Source organism: Macaca thibetana, chromosome 18, assembly GCF_024542745.1.
Source record: "Macaca thibetana thibetana isolate TM-01 chromosome 18, ASM2454274v1, whole genome shotgun sequence".
NCBI lineage: Eukaryota > Metazoa > Chordata > Mammalia > Primates > Cercopithecidae > Macaca > Macaca thibetana.
The window spans coordinates 22,728,769-22,750,440 of record NC_065595.1 but is presented as its reverse complement, the minus strand read 5'-3'; the positions used below and the strand labels follow the sequence as shown (position 1 = coordinate 22,750,440).

The 21,672-nt window shown below is 43.5% G+C and overlaps 1 protein-coding gene across 1 annotated transcript in view; it reads left to right on the top strand.

Annotated features, from left to right (window-relative positions):
- The window catches only part of ONECUT2 (one cut homeobox 2), a 44,703-nt gene extending 23,243 nt beyond the window's left edge, over positions 1 to 21,460 (top strand). The window contains exon 2 of the mRNA XM_050767186.1: positions 17,920 to 21,460. Within this exon, the coding sequence (XP_050623143.1) occupies positions 17,920 to 18,206 (287 nt within the window). The 3' untranslated portion in view covers positions 18,207 to 21,460. The remainder of the gene's footprint in view (positions 1 to 17,919) is intronic.
- Positions 21,461 to 21,672: the final 212 nt, after the last annotated feature.

The window sequence follows — 21,672 nt, the reverse complement described above, 5'->3', positions numbered from 1 at the left end:
AAAGAGCTCCTATTTCCCCCACACTTGCCAAAAGTTAATATATTAGCCAGTTTACTTTTTTTCATGTAGTTGCTGGATTTAAAAATAACATTTTGTGGTTGCTTAATTTTGTTATATTTTTATGATTTCTAGTGAGTCTTGAGTAGTCATATACTTGCTGGTCATATATATTTCCTTTTCTGAGCATGTCCTGTTCATATCCTTGTTTGGGCATTGTTTTTTATATATTCTGGATGCAAATTTTTGCTTTACACATTACAAATATGGTCTCAGTTCTCCAGTTAAAAGGCATAAAGTGATTGAATGGATAAAGAAACAAGACCCATCTATATGTTGTCTTCAAGAAACCCACTTCACCCATAAAGGCACACATCTACTGAAAGTGAAGGAGTAGAAAAAATATTTCATGCAATTGGAAACCAAAGAAGAGTGGGAGTAACTATACTTATATCAGATAAAATAGACTACAAATCAAAGACTGTGAACAAAGACAAGGAGGGTCACTATATAATGAGAAAAGGGTCAATACAGCAAGGGGATATAACAATTATAAATATCTATGCACCCAACACTAGAGCTCCCAGGTATATAAAGCAAACATTAATAGATCTAAAGAGGGGATAGACTATAATATATTGAAAACATTTTATTCCATGGTATTATTTTGAAACTTAATAAGGATTCTTTTAACTTTGATGTGTCAAATTAATCTTTTTTTATTATTTATTTTTTATGAGACAGAGTTTCACTCTTGTTGCCCAGGCTGGAGTGCAATGGCGGCACAATCTCGACTCACTGCCACCTCTGCCTCCAGCGTTCAAGCAATTCTCCTGCCTCAACCTCCTGAGTAGCTGGGATTACAGGTGCTCGCCACCATGCCTGGCTAATTTTTGTATTTTTAGTAGAGATGGGGTTTCTCCAGGCTGGCCTCGAACTCCTGACCTCAGGTGATCCACCTGCGTCAGCCTCCCAAAATGCTGGGATTACAGGCGTGAGCCACCGCGCCCGGCCCAAATTAATATTTTTGTTGCTGTTGTTTTACTTTATGTGTTTAGCTTCTTGGGTCATTTTTATTTATTTTATTTATTTATTTTTTTAGAGGCAGAATCTCACTCTGTTGCCTAGGCTGAGATGCAGAGGCCCAGTCATAGCTCACTGCAACCTCAAACTCTTGGGCTCAAGCGATCCTCCTACGAAAGCTTCCCAAGCAGCGAGGACTATAGGTGCCTGCCACCACATCTAACTAATTTTATTATTTTTTTTTATATAGATGGAGTCTCGCTGTGTTACCCAGGCTAGTCTCAAACTCCTGAGCTCAAGCAATCGCCCCGCCTCAGCCTATGTGCTGGGATTATAGGCATGAGCCACCATGCCTGGCCTTGGGTCATTTTTAAACATTTGAATCTTTATTCTTTAATTTGTCTGAAGTTACTTTTTATAAATTATTGGAATCTATTTCTTTTAAATCTCAAATGGATAGCCAACCAATCCAACAGTTTCTGAACAATTCATCTCTTCTCCCTATTTGAAATGTACTACTATCAGTTTCTGCACTCCATTCTGTTTTATGGATCTACTAATTTCTGTGTCAACATCATACTATTTAAATTATTTTTGCTTTATAATATATCTTGAACTCTGATAGAATACATTTTCTCTCCTCATCTTCTGTTTCTACATCTTCTTAGCCTTCCTTGTATTTTCACTTTTCCATAGGAATTATAGAATCAGCTTGAGTTTGTATATTATTTTGATCTTCTCAATTATACAGAGGGCACAGAGTTCTATTTATTCAAATCCTTTTTTTTTTTTTTTTTTTTTTTTTTTTTTTTTTTTTTTTTTTTTGAGATGGGATCTCACTCTGTTGCTTAGGCCTGAGTACAGTGGCACCATCACAGCTCACTGCAGCCTTGACCTCCCTGACTCAGGTGATCCTCCTGCTTCAGCCTCCTGAATAACTGGGACTACAGGCACACCCACCACACCTGGCTAATTTTTTGTATTTTTTGTAGAGACAGGGTCTCACATTCTTGCCCAGTCTGGTCTCAAATGCCTGAGTTCAAGTGATCCTGCCACCTCAGCTTCCCTGGTATTACGGCGTGAGCCACCATACCTGGATCCCAAATCTTTATTTATGTCCTCAGCAAGTAAAAGTAAGTTTTAGTTTTGGCCTTTTTATTTTTTGGTTAGAGTTATTTCTAGTTATTTGTTACTGTTGTGAAGGTTTTTTTCTGTTGTGCTTTGGTTTCATAGTTCTTTCTACTCGAGTATCCTAACCACTATAGTTTAGCATTGCTGTTTTTTTTTTTAACTTCATATAAACAGACTCACTATATGTGTATTTCTTTGTATCTGATTTCTTTTTTCCAACATTGTCTTCATGCTGTTATGTGTTGCTGCATGTAGTAGCGGTCATTCCTACTTTTTCATAACTCTATAATATTCCACTAAACTCATATGCCACAATTAATTCTCCTGTCAATGGGCATTTGGATTGTTTCCAGTTTTATTACAGAGCTGCTCTGAACATTCTTGTACATGTACATGCATCCTAATGTACTTAACCATACATTTCTGTGGAGTTTTCTTAATTTGAGTTTCTTCAGAAGCAGATCCTGAAACAAGAATTCAAGTAAGGGTAGTTTATTTGAAAGGTGATTCCAGAAAACACTAGTAAAAGATTGGAGAAGCAAGACAGAGAAGGGAAGAAGCCCAGTAAGAGTCACTTGCATGAAACACATTACTAGAGTGGGCAACTGGAGCTTAATCCTGCTGAGTAACTCTGTGAAACTCCATAGAAAACATGCCTTAGAGTTGTTCCAGCTGAAGAACAAGGGTGCTGGGGTATTTAACTGGCAGCTCCAATCATTCACTAATTGAGGGAATCTCCTGGACCCTTCCCCAGCCCTTCTGGCCTGCACTGCATGTGGGCATGCACTGCATGTGGGCCTGCACTGCATGTGAGCCTGCTCTGGCAGCCAGAGAAAGCCCTCAGGTGAAGAGCTGAAGGTACTGGCAGTTAGAAGTTGGGCTGGCGTGCCCCACAGTGGTGAAGGCCAAGAGAGTGTGGCAGCACATGACAGAGTTTGCTATAAGAGAGTCTTTCCATGCGCAGAATTTCTGGATCATAGGGCACATATATATTCAACCATTGTGGATACTGCCAAACAGTCTTCCAATCTGTTGTCCCATTTTGCGCTCTCACCAGCAGCCTAGGAGAACTCCCATGGGGTTGTGTCCTTGCTGGCTCTTGGTATTGACTTTTACATTTAAGCCATTTTGGTAGGTGTGTAATGTTGTCTAATTTGCAGTTCCTGGATTACTGATAATTTTGAGCATCTTTTCATGTAATTTTTGAAAATTTGGATTTCTTCTGTGAAGTGCCTATTCAAGTCTCTGGCCTGTTTTTCTATTGGAATGTTTGGCATTTCCTTATTGATTTCCAGAAGATTTTATATATTCTGGATTCAGGCCCTGTGGCAGTCATATGTGTTGAAAATATCTGTGGCTCTCCTTTTTACTATCATTCGTGTCTTTTGAAAAACAGAAGTTCTTAAATTTTTTTAAGAGACAGGGTCTCACTCTGTCACCTAGGCTGGAGTATAGTGGCATGATCATAGCTCGCTGCAGCTTTCACCTTCTGGGCTCAAGCAGTCCTCCTGCCTCAACCTTCCAAGTAGCTGGGACTACTATAGGTATACACCACCACTGCCAGCTAACTTCTTAAAATTAGTTTTTGTGGAGACAGGGTCTCACTATGTTGCCCAGGAGAAGTTCTTAATTTTCATGAATATATAAATATTTTTCCTTTAGGGTAGTACTTTTTGAGTACTAAGAAACCTTTCCTGTGATTATGAAGAATTACCCTATGTTATTTTCTTTTTCTTTTTTTTTTTTTTTTTTTTTTTTTTTTTTTGAGACAGAGTTTTGCTCTTGTTGCCCAGGCTAGAGAGCAATGGTTCAATCTTGGCTCACTGGAACCTCCGCCTCCTGGGTTCAAGGGATTGTCCTGCCTCAGCCTCCTGAGTAACTGGGACTACAGGCATCTGCCACTGCACCTGGCTAATTTTTGTATTTTTAGTTGACATGGAGTTTCACTGTGTTGGCCAGGCTGATCTTGAACTCCTGACCTCAAGTGATCTGCCCGCCTCAGCCTCCCGAAGTACTGGGATTACAGGCATGAGCCACCGTACTCGGCCTACCCTATGTTATTTTCTAAAAACTTTATTGTTTTGCCATCCATACTAAGATCTGTAATCCATGTAGAGCTTATTTTTTGTGTATGACATGAGGTAGGGATCAAGAATTACATCGTGCCACGATGCCTATCCAGTTATTCCAGCTCCGTTACAGGAGAGAACACATGTTCCTCATGTTCTGCATATCCAATCTTGTCATTGAATCCAGTGTCCATATGTGTATGGAGCTGTTTCTGGGTTTCTGCTCTTTTCCACTGGTCTGGCGTTGTATGTCCTTGTTGCAGTATTATACCATCCATTGTAGCCTCATTAAAGATCTTGGTAGTTGAAACAGAAAGTTGTCCTACATTGTTCTTTTTCATCTAGAATAGCTTAACTATCCTTTGATTTTTCTGCATTCCCAGTTAAATTTCAGAGTCAGCTTGTTAAACTCAAGCTTTCCTTTCAAGAGGAAAGGAAAGAAAGAAGGAAGGAAGAGAGGGAGAGAAATCTGCTGGGATTCTGATTAGAGATTTTATTGTACCTGTAGATCAATATGGAAAGAATTAAAACTCTTTACAATATTGAGTTTTCCAGTCAATTTACTTAGGTGTTCTTTAATTTCTCTAACAAAGTTTTGTAGTTTTCCCTGTCAAAGTCTTATATACCTATTGCTAGATGTATTCTATGTACATTCTTGATGTTTTGATCCTATTGTAAATGATATCATTTTCATTTACTGTTTGATGTGTTATAGAGAAATACAATCAATTTTGTCTACTGACTTGAGTCTTAGAATCTTACTATATAGAGAAATACAATCAATTTTGTCTACTGACTTGAGTCTTAGAATCTTACTAAATTCTCATACTAATTCTAACAGTTCATCTTGTATTCTCTTGGATTTTTAAGTACACACAATCAATATTGATTTTCTATATTCATCTTGAAACTGGCCACCTTACTGAACTTTCTTATTAGTTCTAGTAATTTGCCTTTCAAAATCTTGAATTTTCTAGGTTACAAAACCAAAAAAAAAAAAAAAAAAAAGCCCTCATATTAACTTATAATTAAGAGGATTCTGTTTCTGGCTGAAGACACTGTTAAGTAAAAGAAGTATGGAGTCACACTACCTGAATTTGAATCCCAGCCCATTATTTACTATGTAATTTTAAGTAATTTTCTTAATCCTCTGTATGTTGGTATCATTAATTATAAGCTGCCTCATAGGGTGGTTGTAAAAATTAAATGAGTTTATACACTTAGAATTGTGCCTGTCAAATAGTAAGCACTCAACTTATATAAGCTTTTGCCATTTCATCAGTTTCCTAAATTCCTTTATAAATTTTCTTTCTAAATTTTCACTTCTCATTTATTTTTTCTTATTTTATTGTATTGGCTCCTTTTCCGATGTAACACTGAATCATAGTGGTGCTTATACACCTCATCTGAAATTTTAACACTTTGAAACATTTCTTTCTAGTTTTTTTTGTTGTTGTTATTTTTTGGGTTTTGGTTTTTTTAATAGGCATGTTGTTTTGTTTTGCTTTTCATGTTTGATGTATCTGAAATTGTCTTTGACTGGACTTCCGAATCTGGTGGTAAACTATGCAAGACAGAGATACTTTTCCAAAGGAATGTCTTTTGTTCAAACTGTATTATTCACATAAAGATGAAAAGTAATGATGAAACAATTTGTTTTTAAACATCGTGATTTGGTTGTGAATGGAGACACCGATCCTTTCTCCTTCCTGCAGATTCATTAGTGTAGTCTTAACGAAGAGGTGCTCTTCATTCATGTAATAAAACGTTTTAGGATGTTTGGAATGAGCTCAGGGATATTTGTAGCCACATAGGGTTGTTGGCCAATTCTTTTTTAAGACAATATCACATTCTTGAGCTTTTAAGTTTGATTAAATTCTTAGTAAGCTAGAGTATGTCTTCAAGTTAGTTTTCTTTTCATAGAAAGCCTATAGCTAGAATTTTTGAGTCATTAAATAACTAAGAAAGCCTTTCTACAGGAAAGACCACCTGAACTGCATAAAATTCTAGCATTACCTCCACAGTGTCAGTTTTGCTCTTAATTTCCTCCAGTGCCACTACTGTATTTCTCATTTTCTTGCAAAGTTTAAAAATCTTACTCCTCTTTTTTTGGGGGGGAGTGGGGAGAGGGTTGTTTGTTTGTTTTGAGACAGGGTCTCGTTCTGTCACCCAGGCTGGAGTGCAGTGGCATGATTGCGGCTCACCACAGCCTCAACCCCCTGGGCTCAATCCTTCTCCCTGCTTCAGTCTCCTGAGTAGCTGGGACCACAGGTGCACACTACCCACGCCTGGCTAATTTTTGTACTTTCTGTAGATACAGGGTTTCACCATGTTGCCCAGGCTGGTCACAAATTCCTGAGCTCAAGCAATCCACCTGCCTTGGCCTCCCAAAGTGCTGGGATTACAGGCATGAGCCACATCCTCTAGCCCATCTTTTATCTTACTACTTTTTCATGACATATGGTTACTTACAAATGGCTGTCTGTTTTCTTCTTAATAATTTTCTGTTTCTGTTTCATAAAAGCCACCTCTTTTGCATCATATCGTTATATCAAATGATTCTCTAAAATGTTCTTTAAGTTTCTAGAAGATATTATCGGTTAAATTTTCTCTGGTTTTCGGATGAGGATCCCTTTTTGTCTTCTACTAGTTTTTCAATTGTCTCTTTCGTCCTGTTTATTCATTCTCAAATGAGAAGAGACTCATTCTGGCTTGCCATGGTCAATAGAAAGGGTGTATGTTTTGCTCATGACCTCCTTTCTGGACGTTAGTGCACTCATTCTCTAAGCCCTATACTAAATCTTAGCCAGTTGATACACCTAACCAAGCCTCCATCTAACCAGCTTCCTTGTTGTGTGGCCCTGCTGAACTGATGTGCACTCATCTTCTGCATCCGATCCTGGGATACTGAAAAGCTGATCAAATGGAATACACATGACAACCCCCAGTATACTGCACGTCGAGGGTTCCTCTTGTCCCTGTGCTCACACTGAGTGCTCTGGAAACTACTTCTCTGAGGCAGTGATGTACCAGCCTTGGTGTCCCTCCTCTACCCTGCAATTTTTTTTTTCCTAGTTGTTTTCTGAGAGTTGCAGTTCTTAACTGGCAGGCGGAAGGGAGTGGGGAGCACTCTGGCTCTTTCAAAAGGCAGCACCTACCAAGTAGATGGATGGCTGCTGAATTTAAATTTCTTAACAGTTAGAGGACACAGGTGTTATTTTTTCAATCCTGATGTCCCTTTTCAACCTATTTCCATTGGCCTTGTGTTTAGGTAAAAATTCTCCAGACCTCCCAAAACAGACTGACTGCAGTCCTAGATTTTGGTGTGCTAAGTTTTATGTTTCGTTATAGGACTTCGAGACGATTTTAGTAGGAAGTTGAAGAAGCTGCCCCATGCTCTCCTAGCCATTTTAAGCAAGATGTAATATCTGGAATTAAATATTTGTTTTTAGCAATTCACCACTTCCTGGATGGCTTGCAAGAATGCAGCTTGGCAGCAGAGCTAAAGATCCCTCTTTGCCAGGCTTCTGCATAGGCAGAAGAGATGACCAGGAACTGTGATTTCAAAGGCTGAGTGCCCCAAATGATTTATTCTGATAGGAAGGTGGGACATAAAAACCCCACTGGACTAGACAGGAGGGAATATGGGTTCTCAGGGCTGTGTCACTGCATAGGTGACCTAGCTGGGGTTCTGATCTCTTATTTCTAAAAACAAAGTTAGACCAAGTGCTCTTTAAAATCCTGCCTTTCTAGAAGTCTGTGGTTTTACCAGCTGGCCTGGACCATCTGCTATTAGAAGCCTGTTCTTTGAGGCTTCTCATGTTTGTTAGCGCCTCTGCTGGAGGAAGGTAAGAGGAAGGTAAGAGGTTGTTAGCGCCTCTGCTGGAGGGAGGTAAGAGGTTCATCTCCACTTGGTGTGCAGGCTCCAGTGTGCTTCCTACAGGCAGCACCTGTGGGCAGCTACGGGGGCCTGAACCTTCCCCTGGGAGATTTGCCCGCCGGGGGCACTCTGGGCCTTTGTCAGGCCCCGCCTCCATATAACAAAGTTGTGAGACATCCAAGAGCCCTCATTTCCTGAGTCCCCTTCAGTGACTTTGTATTGAAAGTAAAAACAGAGACAGGAAATACAACTTGTTTTTTTCAGAGAATGTCTTTGAAGTTTGGGAACGCAGAATGGTCACTGTGCAGTCTGCCTCCATCCGACAGTAAGTGGACACTGGGGAGTTGCTCTAACGCTTGTCAAGACCAGCTTGCTCAACACCCAAGTGAAAGCAGAGGCGGCGGTGTGGAGAAAGAGCAGAGATTTGCCGTTTATCATCCACGTTTCCTTTTTTTTTTTTTTTTTTTTTTCCCAGACGGAGTCTCTCTCTGTCGCCCCGGACTGGAGTGCAGTGGGCAATCTTGGCTCACTGCAAGCTCGGTCTCCTGGGCTTGTGCCATTCTCCTGCCTCAGCCTCCTGTGTAGCTGGGACTATAGGCGCCCGCCACCACGCCCAGCTAATTTTTGTATTTTTAGTAGAGACGGGGTTTCACCGTGTTAGCCAGGATGGTCTCGATCTCCTGACCTCGTGATCCACCCACCTCAGTCTCCTAAAGTGCTGGGATTACAGGCCTCATGAGCCACCATACCCAGCCCTTTTTTTTTTTTTTTTTTTAAAGACAGAGTCTTGCTCTGCCACCCAGGTGGGAGTGCAGAGTGGCGTGATCTTGGCTCGCTGCAATCTCCGCCTCCCGGGTTCAAGTGATTCTCCTGCCTTGACCTCTCGAGTATCTGGGATTACAGGCACATGCTACCACACCCGGCTAATTTTTTTGATTTTTAGTAGAGATGGGGTTTCACCATGTTGGTCATGATGGTCTCGATCTCCTGACCTCGTGATCTGCCCGCCTCAGCCTCCCAAAGTGGTGGGGTTACAAGCGTGAGCCACCTTGCCTGGCCTATCATCCACATTTTCTAGACGAGAGTAAGAGTGTACTACAGGAAATCCCCCCAGGGTCAGAGATTTGTCCTGTGTCAGAGGTGAAGCCCAAGACACAGCTCACACCAACATTCCAGGGCAGTGCCAAGCCTCCCAGGCTCCAGGCAGCTCAGAACTTGGGGACTTTACCCTCACCCTCCAGCATCTCCAGAATGAGGGGAGTGTATATGTGTGCATCGCGCATGGCCCCTTTTGCCTTCTTGTTCCTTCTCTCTCCTCTCTCCTTTTTCGTCTTGCTCCGCCATTCTCCCGCCCACAGTATCTGCTCTAATAAGCCAAGCGGCAGTGCTCCAACTAGCCCATAGGCGGTTCACACTGGAGTACCTTGTGCAGGATAATTTGCCAAATGGGTTAGAGGTCTGTCTTGCCAAGGCTGTGCATACACCCACAATTAGAAGGGAGTGAAAGGAGGAGGGGAGTCTAACAACCAAGAATGGCTCCACATCCATTTGCACAGCATCCACCCCGTCTCTGCCCTTGGCCTCCCAAATGGATGTTGGTCTGGGCATCACTGGCTCCACTGCCTGTGTGTATTGGCATCTGGTACATGAAGACCAAGTTTCTGAGGAAAGCCAGCTCTCAACCTTGAAACAAAGGCATTAGGTTTCTCGTCTCACTCAGGTCAGGCACGTTTGGAGAAATGAGGGCCAAGTTAGAGTTTAGTTCTAGGGGTGGTTGGAGGCAGAGGGCAGGTTCATGGTACTGGCTCCATGGTCATCTGAACCTAAGTGACCTTTGGTGATGCATCAGAAATCACAATGAAGCAAGGAAACCTGCAAGGCATCTAACTGGGAACTATGTATAGTTTCCAAAATTTAGGGAGCACAAAATAATCCAATAAAGATTTTAAGACAGCCCCTCCCCCCGCATCAAGGCCTGGCTCCTCCCAAGTGGGTGATCAGTGCTTCTGGCACCAGCTGGCCCTGAGTGGTCAGTGGAGCTGCTTAGAACCTGAGCCCCAAGTTTTGTGTGTTAGGCCCCCGCTCCCAAGGTCCCTGTGGCAATGTGCTGGCACCTAATTATTTGCGGACCCTGAGAAGCATGCATTGCTGAGATTTACCAGCATTTATGACTTACTGAACATCAAATATTTATTAGCAGAGGGTACAGTTCTTCTATTTTCTTTCTTCCTTGTTTGAATTCAAGGAATCTTATGGTTTTTATTTTAAAGGCTCTTGATCATGCAGATTCATTCCAAAGGAAGGGTGCTCTCCTGGACACCATCACCTCTCCATAGTGTTGTCATTCTATCAGTACTGAAGGGCCACCAGTTCACAGCAGGGAAGTAAAGGGGGGTTATTTCCATTCTTCTTACCTCAAACAAGCCCAGGGAACAAGCCCAGAGGTACAAATGTGAACCTACTTTTGTAATTGATTTTTCCAACATAACCCCAATTGACTGCCTTAGTTAATCTTTCCAACAGAACTGCAGCCCCTATGTCCTCCCGGGAGAGTGCCCTCCTTAGTGGAAAGGGTCATGCTCTCCACTTTGCACAAGCCTTCCTAGGAGGGGAGCTGCGAGCTCTTCAGCTGAAAGGTGGAAAGGCCTCTTCTGCAGGCATACTTTTCAAACCTGCATCCTTGGAGGCTGAGTGTTTGCTGACAAATGCACACCCTAGATGGTCTCTCTCCCTGCCCCCACCCTTGCCCTGGCAAGATCACATTGAACTATTGAGGGAAAGTATTTACTGAATGCAGGGAGAATAGAGCACGTCTGCATTATTTATGAGGGGCTAACAATGCCCATCATATGTAGAATGTATTTGGACATAAATTAGTGATGTGAGGAAACTCCAGTGGCCCAAAACCTATTAGCATCTCTGACACATATGTAAAAACACGTCGTAGTCTAACCTCTTATATGAGGCTGGGAACTGGCTATGAGACAGCCTCACAAAGAAAACAAACATCTTTAACCTTTTGTTTGCCATTAGCCCTCTGGGCAGTTTGTCTACTATTAAGTGAGACTTGGAATCATGAATTCTTAACCTCTCCTTACACACCTTCTTTCTGCTTTCTCTAAGGAAGGAAGGAAGAATGTGCACATTTCCTGAGTGTCTATTGTGTGCGAAGTGTTACAGCAAACCTCTTGATGTCCTGGAGTGCTGGGCACCCCCACTCTATAGGATCAGGAAACTAAGGCTCACAGTCCTGCAGCTGATAAGTGGCTGACAGGCAGTAGGAAACAGGGTCTTGGCTTCCATCTGGGCTTCTTACAGTCCATTTGACTCACCCCTGGGCAGGAAGGCAAAGGTCGTTCTTGGCTTCTGTATCAGTTATCTGTCACCACAATAATGCTGCAAAACATAGAACCACAACATGGGTGGTATAAAACAATAAAAATCTATTTTTGCCCAGAAGCCTGTTTGTTGGCTGGGTGTGTCTGCTGATACAGGCTGTGCTTGGCTAATCTCAGCTGGACTCAAGTGTGCATCTTTGTTCAACTGCTGGGTCAGCTGGGGCTGGCCCGTCAAGGATGGCCTGGGCCAGGACAGCCCATCCAAGTTGAGTGGGGAGTTTCAGTTCCAGGGCAGCCAGGACTGGAGGATTCTGACCCATTGTTGAGTTGCTCTTACTTCACAGGCTTCCCAGAAACTGTGGAGGCTGGGAAGGGGTTTTCCAAGATCAAATCCAGGATCCAGTGCTAATTGGGTCACCCTAAAGAAACCCGTTTCCTTCACCAAGAATAAAATGGGAATCCATACCTCTGCCCCACCTTCCTGTCAAAGATGTTGTGGAAAGAAATTCCCAGTGGGGGATCCAGACTTTGGCTTCAGCTGGGACTCACCTCACTGTGCCGTCAGTTCACTATGTGAAACTGACAACCCTGGACTGGACAAAACACTGAGGTTCTATGGCTCCGTGAGGAGGACCAAGCTAAGAGAGACAAAAGATGTTCAGGTGCCTTGAAGAGCTAGCACCACTGCACCTGTGGAACCAGGTGTCAAGGTGACATACGATTCCAGGGTAATTCCCCAACCTGTATCTGCCTCCCTGAACCAACCAGATACCGTCCCCCTTACCTTACCCTCCACACCACACACACGCAACCGAAGTCACTCTACCCTGTCTCCGGGAATGGGCCCTCCCTCATCTCTCTCCTTGCTTCCCCTCCCCACGAGCACAGAGGCCCTGGCTTCCAACACCCCATTATTGCTCAGCATCCAAATAGCCAAAGACCTTGGTTACTAGAAGGAAAATGCACGATGGGTGAAAAGCAGCCTTTCTGGCCAGAGAAGCTACTCGGTTACTGACCACGCAGTTGGCGGCAAGGCCCCTCCCCAAGCTGAGAGAGAAGGGAGAGCGCAGGACCCCACGGGGCCTTTCCTGTCCCCTGTGATGTTCTGTGGTCTCACACAATCCCTCACCCTGTCCTGCCTCCCTTTGCATCCTCTCTGGAGGGGAATCATCCCTGGCTTGATGAGCATTGCTGCACTACTCTGACCACACACCTTTGTGCTCCCCGTGGGTAGACGATGGACGGGGCCAGGGCCAGTTAGTCCGGGTGTCAGAGGGCAGCTGAGCTCCTAGAACACCCAGGAGCAGCCACTCTGGAGGCAAAGTAGACCTGGCCGCAGGATTGGTTTGGGATGGGGAAGGCACGGAGAAAGGGTCAGTTGTGAAGAGACATTGTCTCTCTCCAGGTTAGAGCTGGGGAAGATCAGCTACGGGGAGCAGCACATTCTTAGAAGTGCACTTTCTTTGTCCTGTTTCTGACCTCCTGAGGGACAAAAGTCCAGTGGCCGCCAGGGAGAAAGCAAGTTGGTGTCTCAAGATCTCAGAGAGGGTTTGTGTCCGAGGCCAGGGCTTCCCTTATCTTACCCTGGGAACCCAGTGGTTTGAAAAATTTATCTACCAAGGAACCTATATTTTTAGGCAGTAGCTGTCTGCCATCCTTGTCAATCACAGATTATACACAGATGTGTACATGCCTGCCAGTACGAGGTCCTGGGCCACAGGACAAAACCAGCATGACCAATCTGAGTCAATATTATTTATTTCAAAAAATGGGGAAAGGCACTATAACCTGCATAGGTAGCCTTATTGTAGGTAAACAAATGACTCCTCTTCGTCTTTGAAATGGAAGCGAGTGCTTGGCGTTCCACGTGGTCCTACATAGGACCTGCTTCCCTGTGAGAGGGAGGGAGGTCAAGAATGGCTGAGGGCTTTTGGGGTCTACACCCACCTCCCCATCAGGCAGTGGCACATCAGCTCCTGACATGCCCTCCCTGCTTTCCTCCTAAAAGAGAGAGGAGAAGAAACAGATCCAAATGGTCTAGACAGGGCTGGGCTAACCTCGCACCTTCCATGGCAGAACTGGCTTTCAGCAGCTGGAGTCCAGGAGACCCTGACCAGCCTGTGACTGTGTCAAGACTGAATCCATCAGTGCCACTGGAACACCTGCTGTTTCGTTGGGTTTCTGTTGCATCCTTGGGTTGGAGGGAGCTATTTACACTTTCCTAGCTGTTCAAAAATGGGCACATGTCAACTATAGAGTGTAGTAACTGAACAGCACCAAAGTCATTTGTGCTCTGCTTGTGCCTGCAAGCACACCTGGCTCCACAGCCCGGGTCTGAGGATGCTGAGGTCAAAGCCTCACGCCAGCTCCCAGATGTCATCAGATCTGTCTAGTTTTTCTTAGACTTTCAAGGCAGGTGTTCTCCCTCCTGTTCTTATTTTCCTTTAGCTCCTGACCAACTGCTTTTGTCAAAATCAATGGCTGGCAATTGCTAGCTATAAAACCCTGGGCAACATATGGACATACTGCCTCATTATTTGGAGTATTTGGACTTGCCATACACTTCTAGACTGCAAGCTACAGCTTTGCATTTGCTGCTGTGGCATCTGGTGGCTTCCGAAGGCTGTTGGGAAGGCATAGGCAGGGTGTATTGATCTGCGCTCTCTGTGCAGTTTGCTTCACGTTAAGTCTTTAAAATTTTTTCTTACATTAAATATGTGTGTATACATATATATTTAATTTTAAATATATATATCTCACACAAAATAGAATCTGACAAGCCAATGTAAACCTGTACCCATACTGTCTAATCACCCTATTAAAAGCACAAATACAGCATTATCTGAAGAATAATCAATATTGGTATGAAAATTGAGAGCTATGTGGTTAATCCAAAGGAGCGTGAATTGACAGAGGATCTCAGCCAATGTTTGCAGGAGATATTTGCCTGGATTTTGTTATCAGGAGATTATCATGCTTCACTATTTATTCAGAATCCTCCAGATGAAGGCTTGGCACCAGTTGTCCCCGGGGTAGGGTCAGGGACGGTTGTCCAGGGACCTGAAGTGGCAGTAGGGGCAAACAGAGTGACTTCTACATCTTAAAAGGGGCTGCAGAGGTTTATAGAAGCACAGATTCCAGAACCTCGCCCCACATGGTGAAAATCAGAATTTCTGGGGATGGAGACCCAGAGGCTGCCCTGCAAAGAGGTCCCCTCTGATGTGCAGTCGGGTATGGGTGCCGTTCCCTCCGAGAGAAATGTTTGTTCTTTCTTTCCCCAGGTCTGCAGCAAACCTGGGATGTGGTGTCAGTGCCTTCACTTATACTCCAAGGTCTCCATGTATTTCCTTTTTAAATGAAAATCATTTTGCCTGATTTGCCTAGCTCAGAGTTACTGGGGTAATACAATGGGAAGGAAAGTGTGAAGTGAAGATGTACCTGTTATCTCACTTAAGCCTCTCTAGAGTTGAGCAATTATTTCCTTATTCAGATGAGGAACACAGGCACCAAGAGGCTAAGTAATTTGCAAGGCCCCAGGTCTTAGAGGTGGGGAAGCCCAGGTTTGAATCCAGAGCTTTCCATTGCATAACATGCTCCTCTGAGACTAGAAATCAGGCAGACCCTTGCAGCTCAAATTGAGGCATGTGGACCAGCAGCATCAGCATCACCTGGATGCTAATGAGAAATGCAGAATCCCAGGCCCTGTCCAGGCTGACTACATGAGAATCTGCATTTTGATGAGCGCTCCAGATGATTCCTATGCATCTTAAAGTTTAGCAGCACTGCTGTAGAGGACTTCAGATTGAGCAACAGAGAGTAGACCTCAAAATAAGGTTCCCCTGCAAAGGTTATTTTTGTTTGTTACCACCACACAGGAATCATCAGAATCCAACAAAAATATGAAGTCCTCACAGGAATGAGCAAAGAAGGAATCATTACCAGTAAGCTGTTGGAAGAAGGATGGCAGTGAGCAGTCTTAGCCCTTCCTGTCTGAGCTCCCATTGCAGGGGAAGTGCTCCTCATTCGAGAAAGTCAAAATGCCCCAAGAGAATGAGTTTTAAGATGAAAACAAATTGTTTTTATGTGGATGTGTTGTGTGTGTTTAATTTTTGAAGACAATATGAATACTTTTAGAAATGAGAGGAGGAAAAATCGGGAAGAAAGAGTTTAGCCAAGCTGATACAGCCTAGCAGCTTTACCATTCAGGAGCTCACCTCTTCCTGCCTTTGGAGAGTATCAGTGCATTTTGATTATTTCGGGAGTGACTCCTTTATATTACTTTATAGCACACGGTATCCAGCAGGGAGGGCGGCCAGTTAGGTAGAAGGAAATTCAGCTTCCAAGTATCTCTCCCATAAGTGTTTGTCCTCAGGTTAAATCCTGTCTTAGTCTGTTAAGGCTCCAGTAACAATCACAACAATAAAATACCATGACTTACCGCTTATAAACAACAGAAGTTTGTTTCTCACACTTCTGGAGGCTAGGACGTCCAAGATTAAGGTGCCAGCGGATTCAGTGTCGGGCAATAGTCTGGGTCCTGGTTCATAGAGAAGTCTTTCTCACTGTGTCCTCCCACGGTGGAAGGGGCAAGAGGTCTCCCTCAGGCTTATTTTATAAGGGCACTAACCCTATTCATGAGGGCTCTAACTTCCGGCCCAGTCACCTCCCAAAGGCCCCACCTCTTAATACCATGACCTTGGATGTTAGGATTGCAACATACGAATTTTTGGGGGGGACATAAACATTCAGACACCGTAGCAGACCCTCCACATAAGATGCTGCCTGCAGAACACAATTAGGAAATGCTGTGCCCAAAAGCCAGGGCTTTGAGAAGCATAGGAAAGCACCTGAGTAGCACCCTGGGTGCCAGGCTTGGGGGAATGTCAGTCCAGTGCAAAGGGATTCTCAACCTCTGGCCAGAATATCCAGTGGGATGGATTCTGAGGATGACTGCCCTATCTGGGCCTCTGCTCCTTCCTGGCCTTTCCCCAGTTCTTTCTCTTGAGGCCACATTCTCACCACACCCCTAGGGGAGCTGGGACTTATTTCAAGTGATTTTTTTTTTTTTTTTTTTTTTTTTTTTTTTTTTTTTTTTTTTTTTTGAGATGGAGTCTCGCCCTGTCACCCAGGCTGGAATGCAATAGCATGATCTTGGCTCACTGCAACCTCCACCTCCTGGGTTCAAGCGATTCTCCTGCCTCAGCATCCCAAGTAGCTGGGATTACAGGTGTGTGCCACCACGCCCAGCTAATTTTTTGTATCTTTAGTAGAGATGGGGTTTCACTATGTTGGCCAGGCTGGTCGCAAACTCCTGACCTCATGATCTGCCTGCCTTGGCCTCCCAAAGTGCTGGGATTACAGGTGTGAGCCACCACACCGGGCCATTTCAGGTGATTGTAACACATGTTCTCATGTTTTAACATTGTGATTTATAATACTGTATTTAATCTTTATGGGTCACTTTTCTGAGCCACCGAACCCATCTGTGAAGTGTACAGATTCCCTGAAAGAGTCAAGAAGTCATTTGTCCTCATTTTCCAAAACATTCATTGTATCCATGGCTCCAAAAAGAATCAGTCAGGAATACTACAGAGGCCCGGTTGCTGCCTTCTAGGAACTTGTAGGCTAAGGGAGAGGTTGTGACACATAATGTCCTTGACTGCATATGTCAACCCAGGCATGGATACTCATTTCTGCTAAATCAAAGAGACTCCACATATACTAACATATCTACAAGCCTGAAGTCCTATTGTAGTGTTGGGCTTCTTCCCCTACCCTCTTCCCCTGCCTTCTTGTACTGGCTTCCAATTTCAAACTAGCCAAATGAGAACTGGCTAAACCAATTTTTCTAGTCTTTCTCTCCCTTGGTCTTCTGTTTTGTTTTGTTCTAATTTTTCAAAAGTCTGGACGAAAGGAATTTGGGTTGGGATAATACCATCATTCTGTCACTTCTAATTTCATTCTGTTAACAATTTTTAGAGTCACCTGGGTAGAAGCTTTGATTTTGAAAAACTACGCACTTTTAAGTTTTGACTCCAGAAGGTAATTTCAACTCAGCTGTAAACAATTCGAGAGGGTGAATATGAAAGAGGAACTGCCTCATCAGGCTTCCCCCACCCCGGGGTCTGGAGTCCTCCCTGCCTTCGTGGCACCTGATTTCGGAAATAAATAATTTCATTTATCTCTGGATAAATGGTATGCTGGAGGAGAGAGGAGGTAAAAGGGAAAGACAACCGCAGTTAGTTCAAAACCAGACTGTGAAACAGCCCTGCTGCTTTCTCCTTTCTCCCATCCCCCACTCACTCACTGATGCCTTCCATCACCCGGAGATTACGGGAAAGGTTGGTTATTGACAGCTGGGCAATTTGCACAATAAAGTTTAACGGTTTACATCTCTCTGTACAACTTTGTCAGTGTTTTCCATGGATCACGTTCTCGGGTGAGCCCACTGACTCCTCTCCTTCTTCTCTTTCCCTTCAAGCGTGCAAACGCAAAGAGCAAGAACCAAACAAAGACAGGAACAATTCCCAGAAGAAATCCCGCCTGGTGTTCACTGACCTCCAACGCCGAACACTCTTCGCCATCTTCAAGGAGAACAAACGCCCGTCGAAGGAGATGCAGATCACCATTTCCCAGCAGCTGGGCCTGGAGCTCACAACCGTCAGCAACTTCTTCATGAACGCCCGGCGCCGCAGCCTGGAGAAGTGGCAAGATGATCTGAGCACAGGGGGCTCCTCGTCCACCTCCAGCACGTGTACCAAAGCATGATGGAAAGACTCTCACTTGGGCACAAGTCACCTCCAAATGAGGACAACAGATACCAAAAGAAAACAAAGGAAAAAGACACCGGATTCCTAGCTGGGGCCCTTCACTGGTGATTTGAAAGCACAATTATCTTGCAAAGAAACTTCTATTCTAGCTGTAATCATAGGCCAGGTGTTCTTTTTTTGTTTTTAATAGCTATGGAGTCCAAGTGCAAGCTGAAAAATTAATCTCTTAGAACCAGACACTGTTCTCAGCATGCTAAGCACCCCAGAAACCCAAATGGGGCCTTCCTGGAGCAAGTTAATTCCAGTATGGTGTCAGCCAGGCTCAGGATTGCTTAAAATGTCATCCGTCCCACTTCAGGTCCTGTCAGCTTCTTGCAGAGTTCCTATGACTAACAATAGGAATTTGGCCTATGTAAGGACTCTGAGTTTAGGCTTCCAAGATACAACAATGAGAGAAGAATCTAGCAACAGGAATGACCTCATTTGTTTTCCACATGCTTAGCCTCATTATACCACGGTATGTCCAAGTTCACAGCCATAACATAAAAAAACATCAGAATGGTAATTACTGAGCACAAGTTTTAAATATGGACGTTAAAAAAAATCCAAGGACCTGTTTTTCCAACCCAGGCATCTTTTCATTAAATGATTTAGAAAGCTTTAAGTTGATCCAGCTTACAATTTTTTTTTTTCTTTACCTCCTGGAAATCTTATGTGGTCTTGGATCCGTCAAAACACCAGTCAGTTCACTTGAGCTCAAAGTATCAAGCACAACAAAGATAAATAGAAGTAAGGAAGGTTCTGGGTTCACCACATCTGCATTTTTACCACATCTGGATTGTGAAGTCATTAGGGAATTGATGAGAATATGGCTTCAAGCACATTTTGCAGTTTGCTACAAATTCTGTTGTACATAATGCAGACGCACACTCAGGAGGCCAATTTAACTGTTAACAGTACATGGAGCAAATGCAGCATTTTAAAAGATCTAGGTTTTTTTAAGATCATTAATGTGTCCTTCTTGGTTGATCAGTCATCTGGTCCCTCCTACTGTGCGTTATGACCACCACGTAATCCATTCCCACTCTTTCTGATTTGGGGTTTTCCCTCATCCATCCCATTTAGTAGGGATGTTTTCCATGTTTTCTAGCAAGAAAAAGAAATCAATCAATCAAACCTGCATACATGTTACTCATGACTGTCATCTAATCCTTAATCTCTTCTGTTGTTGAATCATCCTTGCAAAACAGCTGAATAAATCTGGAGAAAACACAGCACACCAAAGAAGCAGAATACTGCAAACCAAAGACATTTATGACTTGTCATTTTCTAGCCTAAAAATACTGTGATTACTTTTAGAAATCAGAAAACCTCTGCAACTCTGAATGGCATTTGGCGCATCATCGGGCTGAATGGACCAGCTACGCCAGGGACGTTAGCCAAGCCACCCAGGGGAGTGGCTTTGCCACACCCGTTGTCACCTTCCCATAGCAAGTGGAAGAGCGCCCACAGAACTCTGAGAGATTGCGGAGGTCACAATGTGCATATTTACCAGTGAATGGCCCTGGGTGGGGCCACATGGGGGTGTTCAAAGCAAGCCAAACGCTGCAATGATTCTTTACAGACACTTGAGACTGACTTTTTTATGAATTACTTAATCGAAACCAAAGAAACTTTTTCTGCACCTACTTCTGCAACAAACAAAACTGTCCCATTAAAATGAATAAATAAATCTGTAAATCATTGGAAATCACCACCGATAAGAAGGAAGCACGCCAGAAAATAAACGAAAACCAAAAAAAAAAACAGCGAGACACACTGTGTTCAAACAGACCTCTTGGGACATTTTCTGGAAGCAGATTTTAAAGAAAGGGTTGAGACAAAGATAGAAATAAGGAAGAGCCTCAGTGGCTGCTGCTTCATTTGACAACTCACGCGGTAATCTTAAAGTTGAAGATTGTCTTTAATTTGTGCCTATGCAGTTTTTCAAAAGAACACGGAACAGAGCAACAGAAACCTCAACAGCTACAATACCAAAGATGAGGATTTCTCACACCTTTTGTTTCAGTTCATTATCTCCTCTTGCCTGGCTAAAATACTAATAGCGCCATTGATCTGTATAAAGGTAATCAATTATGTTTCTCTGAGCAACAAAAGGAAAGGGCCATTTATTTGATTTTATTGTTTCCCTTTAATTTTGTTTTATGGTTTTTTACCCCAACATGGAATCTCTCAAAAGTTTCCATGGACTCCAAGTTTCAGATGTTGGGATATTGAACAGTTCTCTGCTCAGCAGAGAATAGGGAATAACATTATCACTTGAATGTTCTTTGCTTAACCCTTAGACTTGGTTCCTTCTATGTTCAGAGTCTCATCATCAGGGGAGGGAAAGGGAGTGAGGGTCAGGGATAGGGTTCTTGGTGATGCATCCTCTCCCGAGCCACAGAACCAAAGAGTTTATAGAGGAATTTATAGCCTCGTTTTCACGTGATTGCTACATCCTAACAGGGCTTCATTTGGGGGTGGGGGGAAACATGTAAAAATGATTGCCAGTTTCTACTTTTCTATTAGCTTTTTAAAAATCAGCTGTAAAGTTGCATTTCTAAAGAAAGATATATATAATATATAAAATACATATATAGATCAACTTGACATTGGTGATAACCAAAATTATTGCTGTCCAAATTCATGTCTTGTTTTCGTCCAGTGCTTCATTTGTTAAGTATTCGGTTCAGAATTTTTCTCATTTCTCATGCCATTCCAGAGTTAATTTGCCACTGTGGATGATTTGAATTATTCAGATCTCTATGGAAGTTTCTGGGAAAGGTATAAAGTCAAGATCAAGCTTTTTAGCACTTAACCTGTTGATAAATGGATCCATGGTGTAAATGAGTTTTATTTGTATTCGGAGTCATCTCTATTCTATCCCTCAGCCTCAATTAAGGTGGTGAGTGAAGTACATCCAACAGGCTCGGCCCAGCACTGGGCCCTGACAGTGGGGTGCTCATCTTCTGTAACTGTTGGGAAGGCTCAGTGGTCCATTTTCACCAGTTAAAGAATATGAGACCAGCTCAGAAATCTGTTCTCCAGGAGCTGCCCTGTCCCATCTGGGTGTGCCAGACCCCCTCAGTGAGCAGATACACCAAAGGGACTTCTCGTAGGGGAAGTCCAACTCCTGTTGCAATGGGTTGATAGATTTCCTCAGGGTGGTAATTACCAATTTGTATTTTGACAAGCCTATGTGCAACCACAGCTGGCACTGGGGTGGGCGGTGGTGTTGGGTGGGGTGGGGGAGAGTGTCTCAATCCTGGAGAGAAAATATAAAGCAGGTTTTGGGGAGACTCCTGGAGTCCTGCCCCTGGAGAGCCCCATTGTTGTTCTTTGTGCCACCTCCTCATTCCCGCTGTGTGGGTCTCCCTATGCAGGAGCTGTGAGAGAATGTGACCTCCACAATTTTTATAATT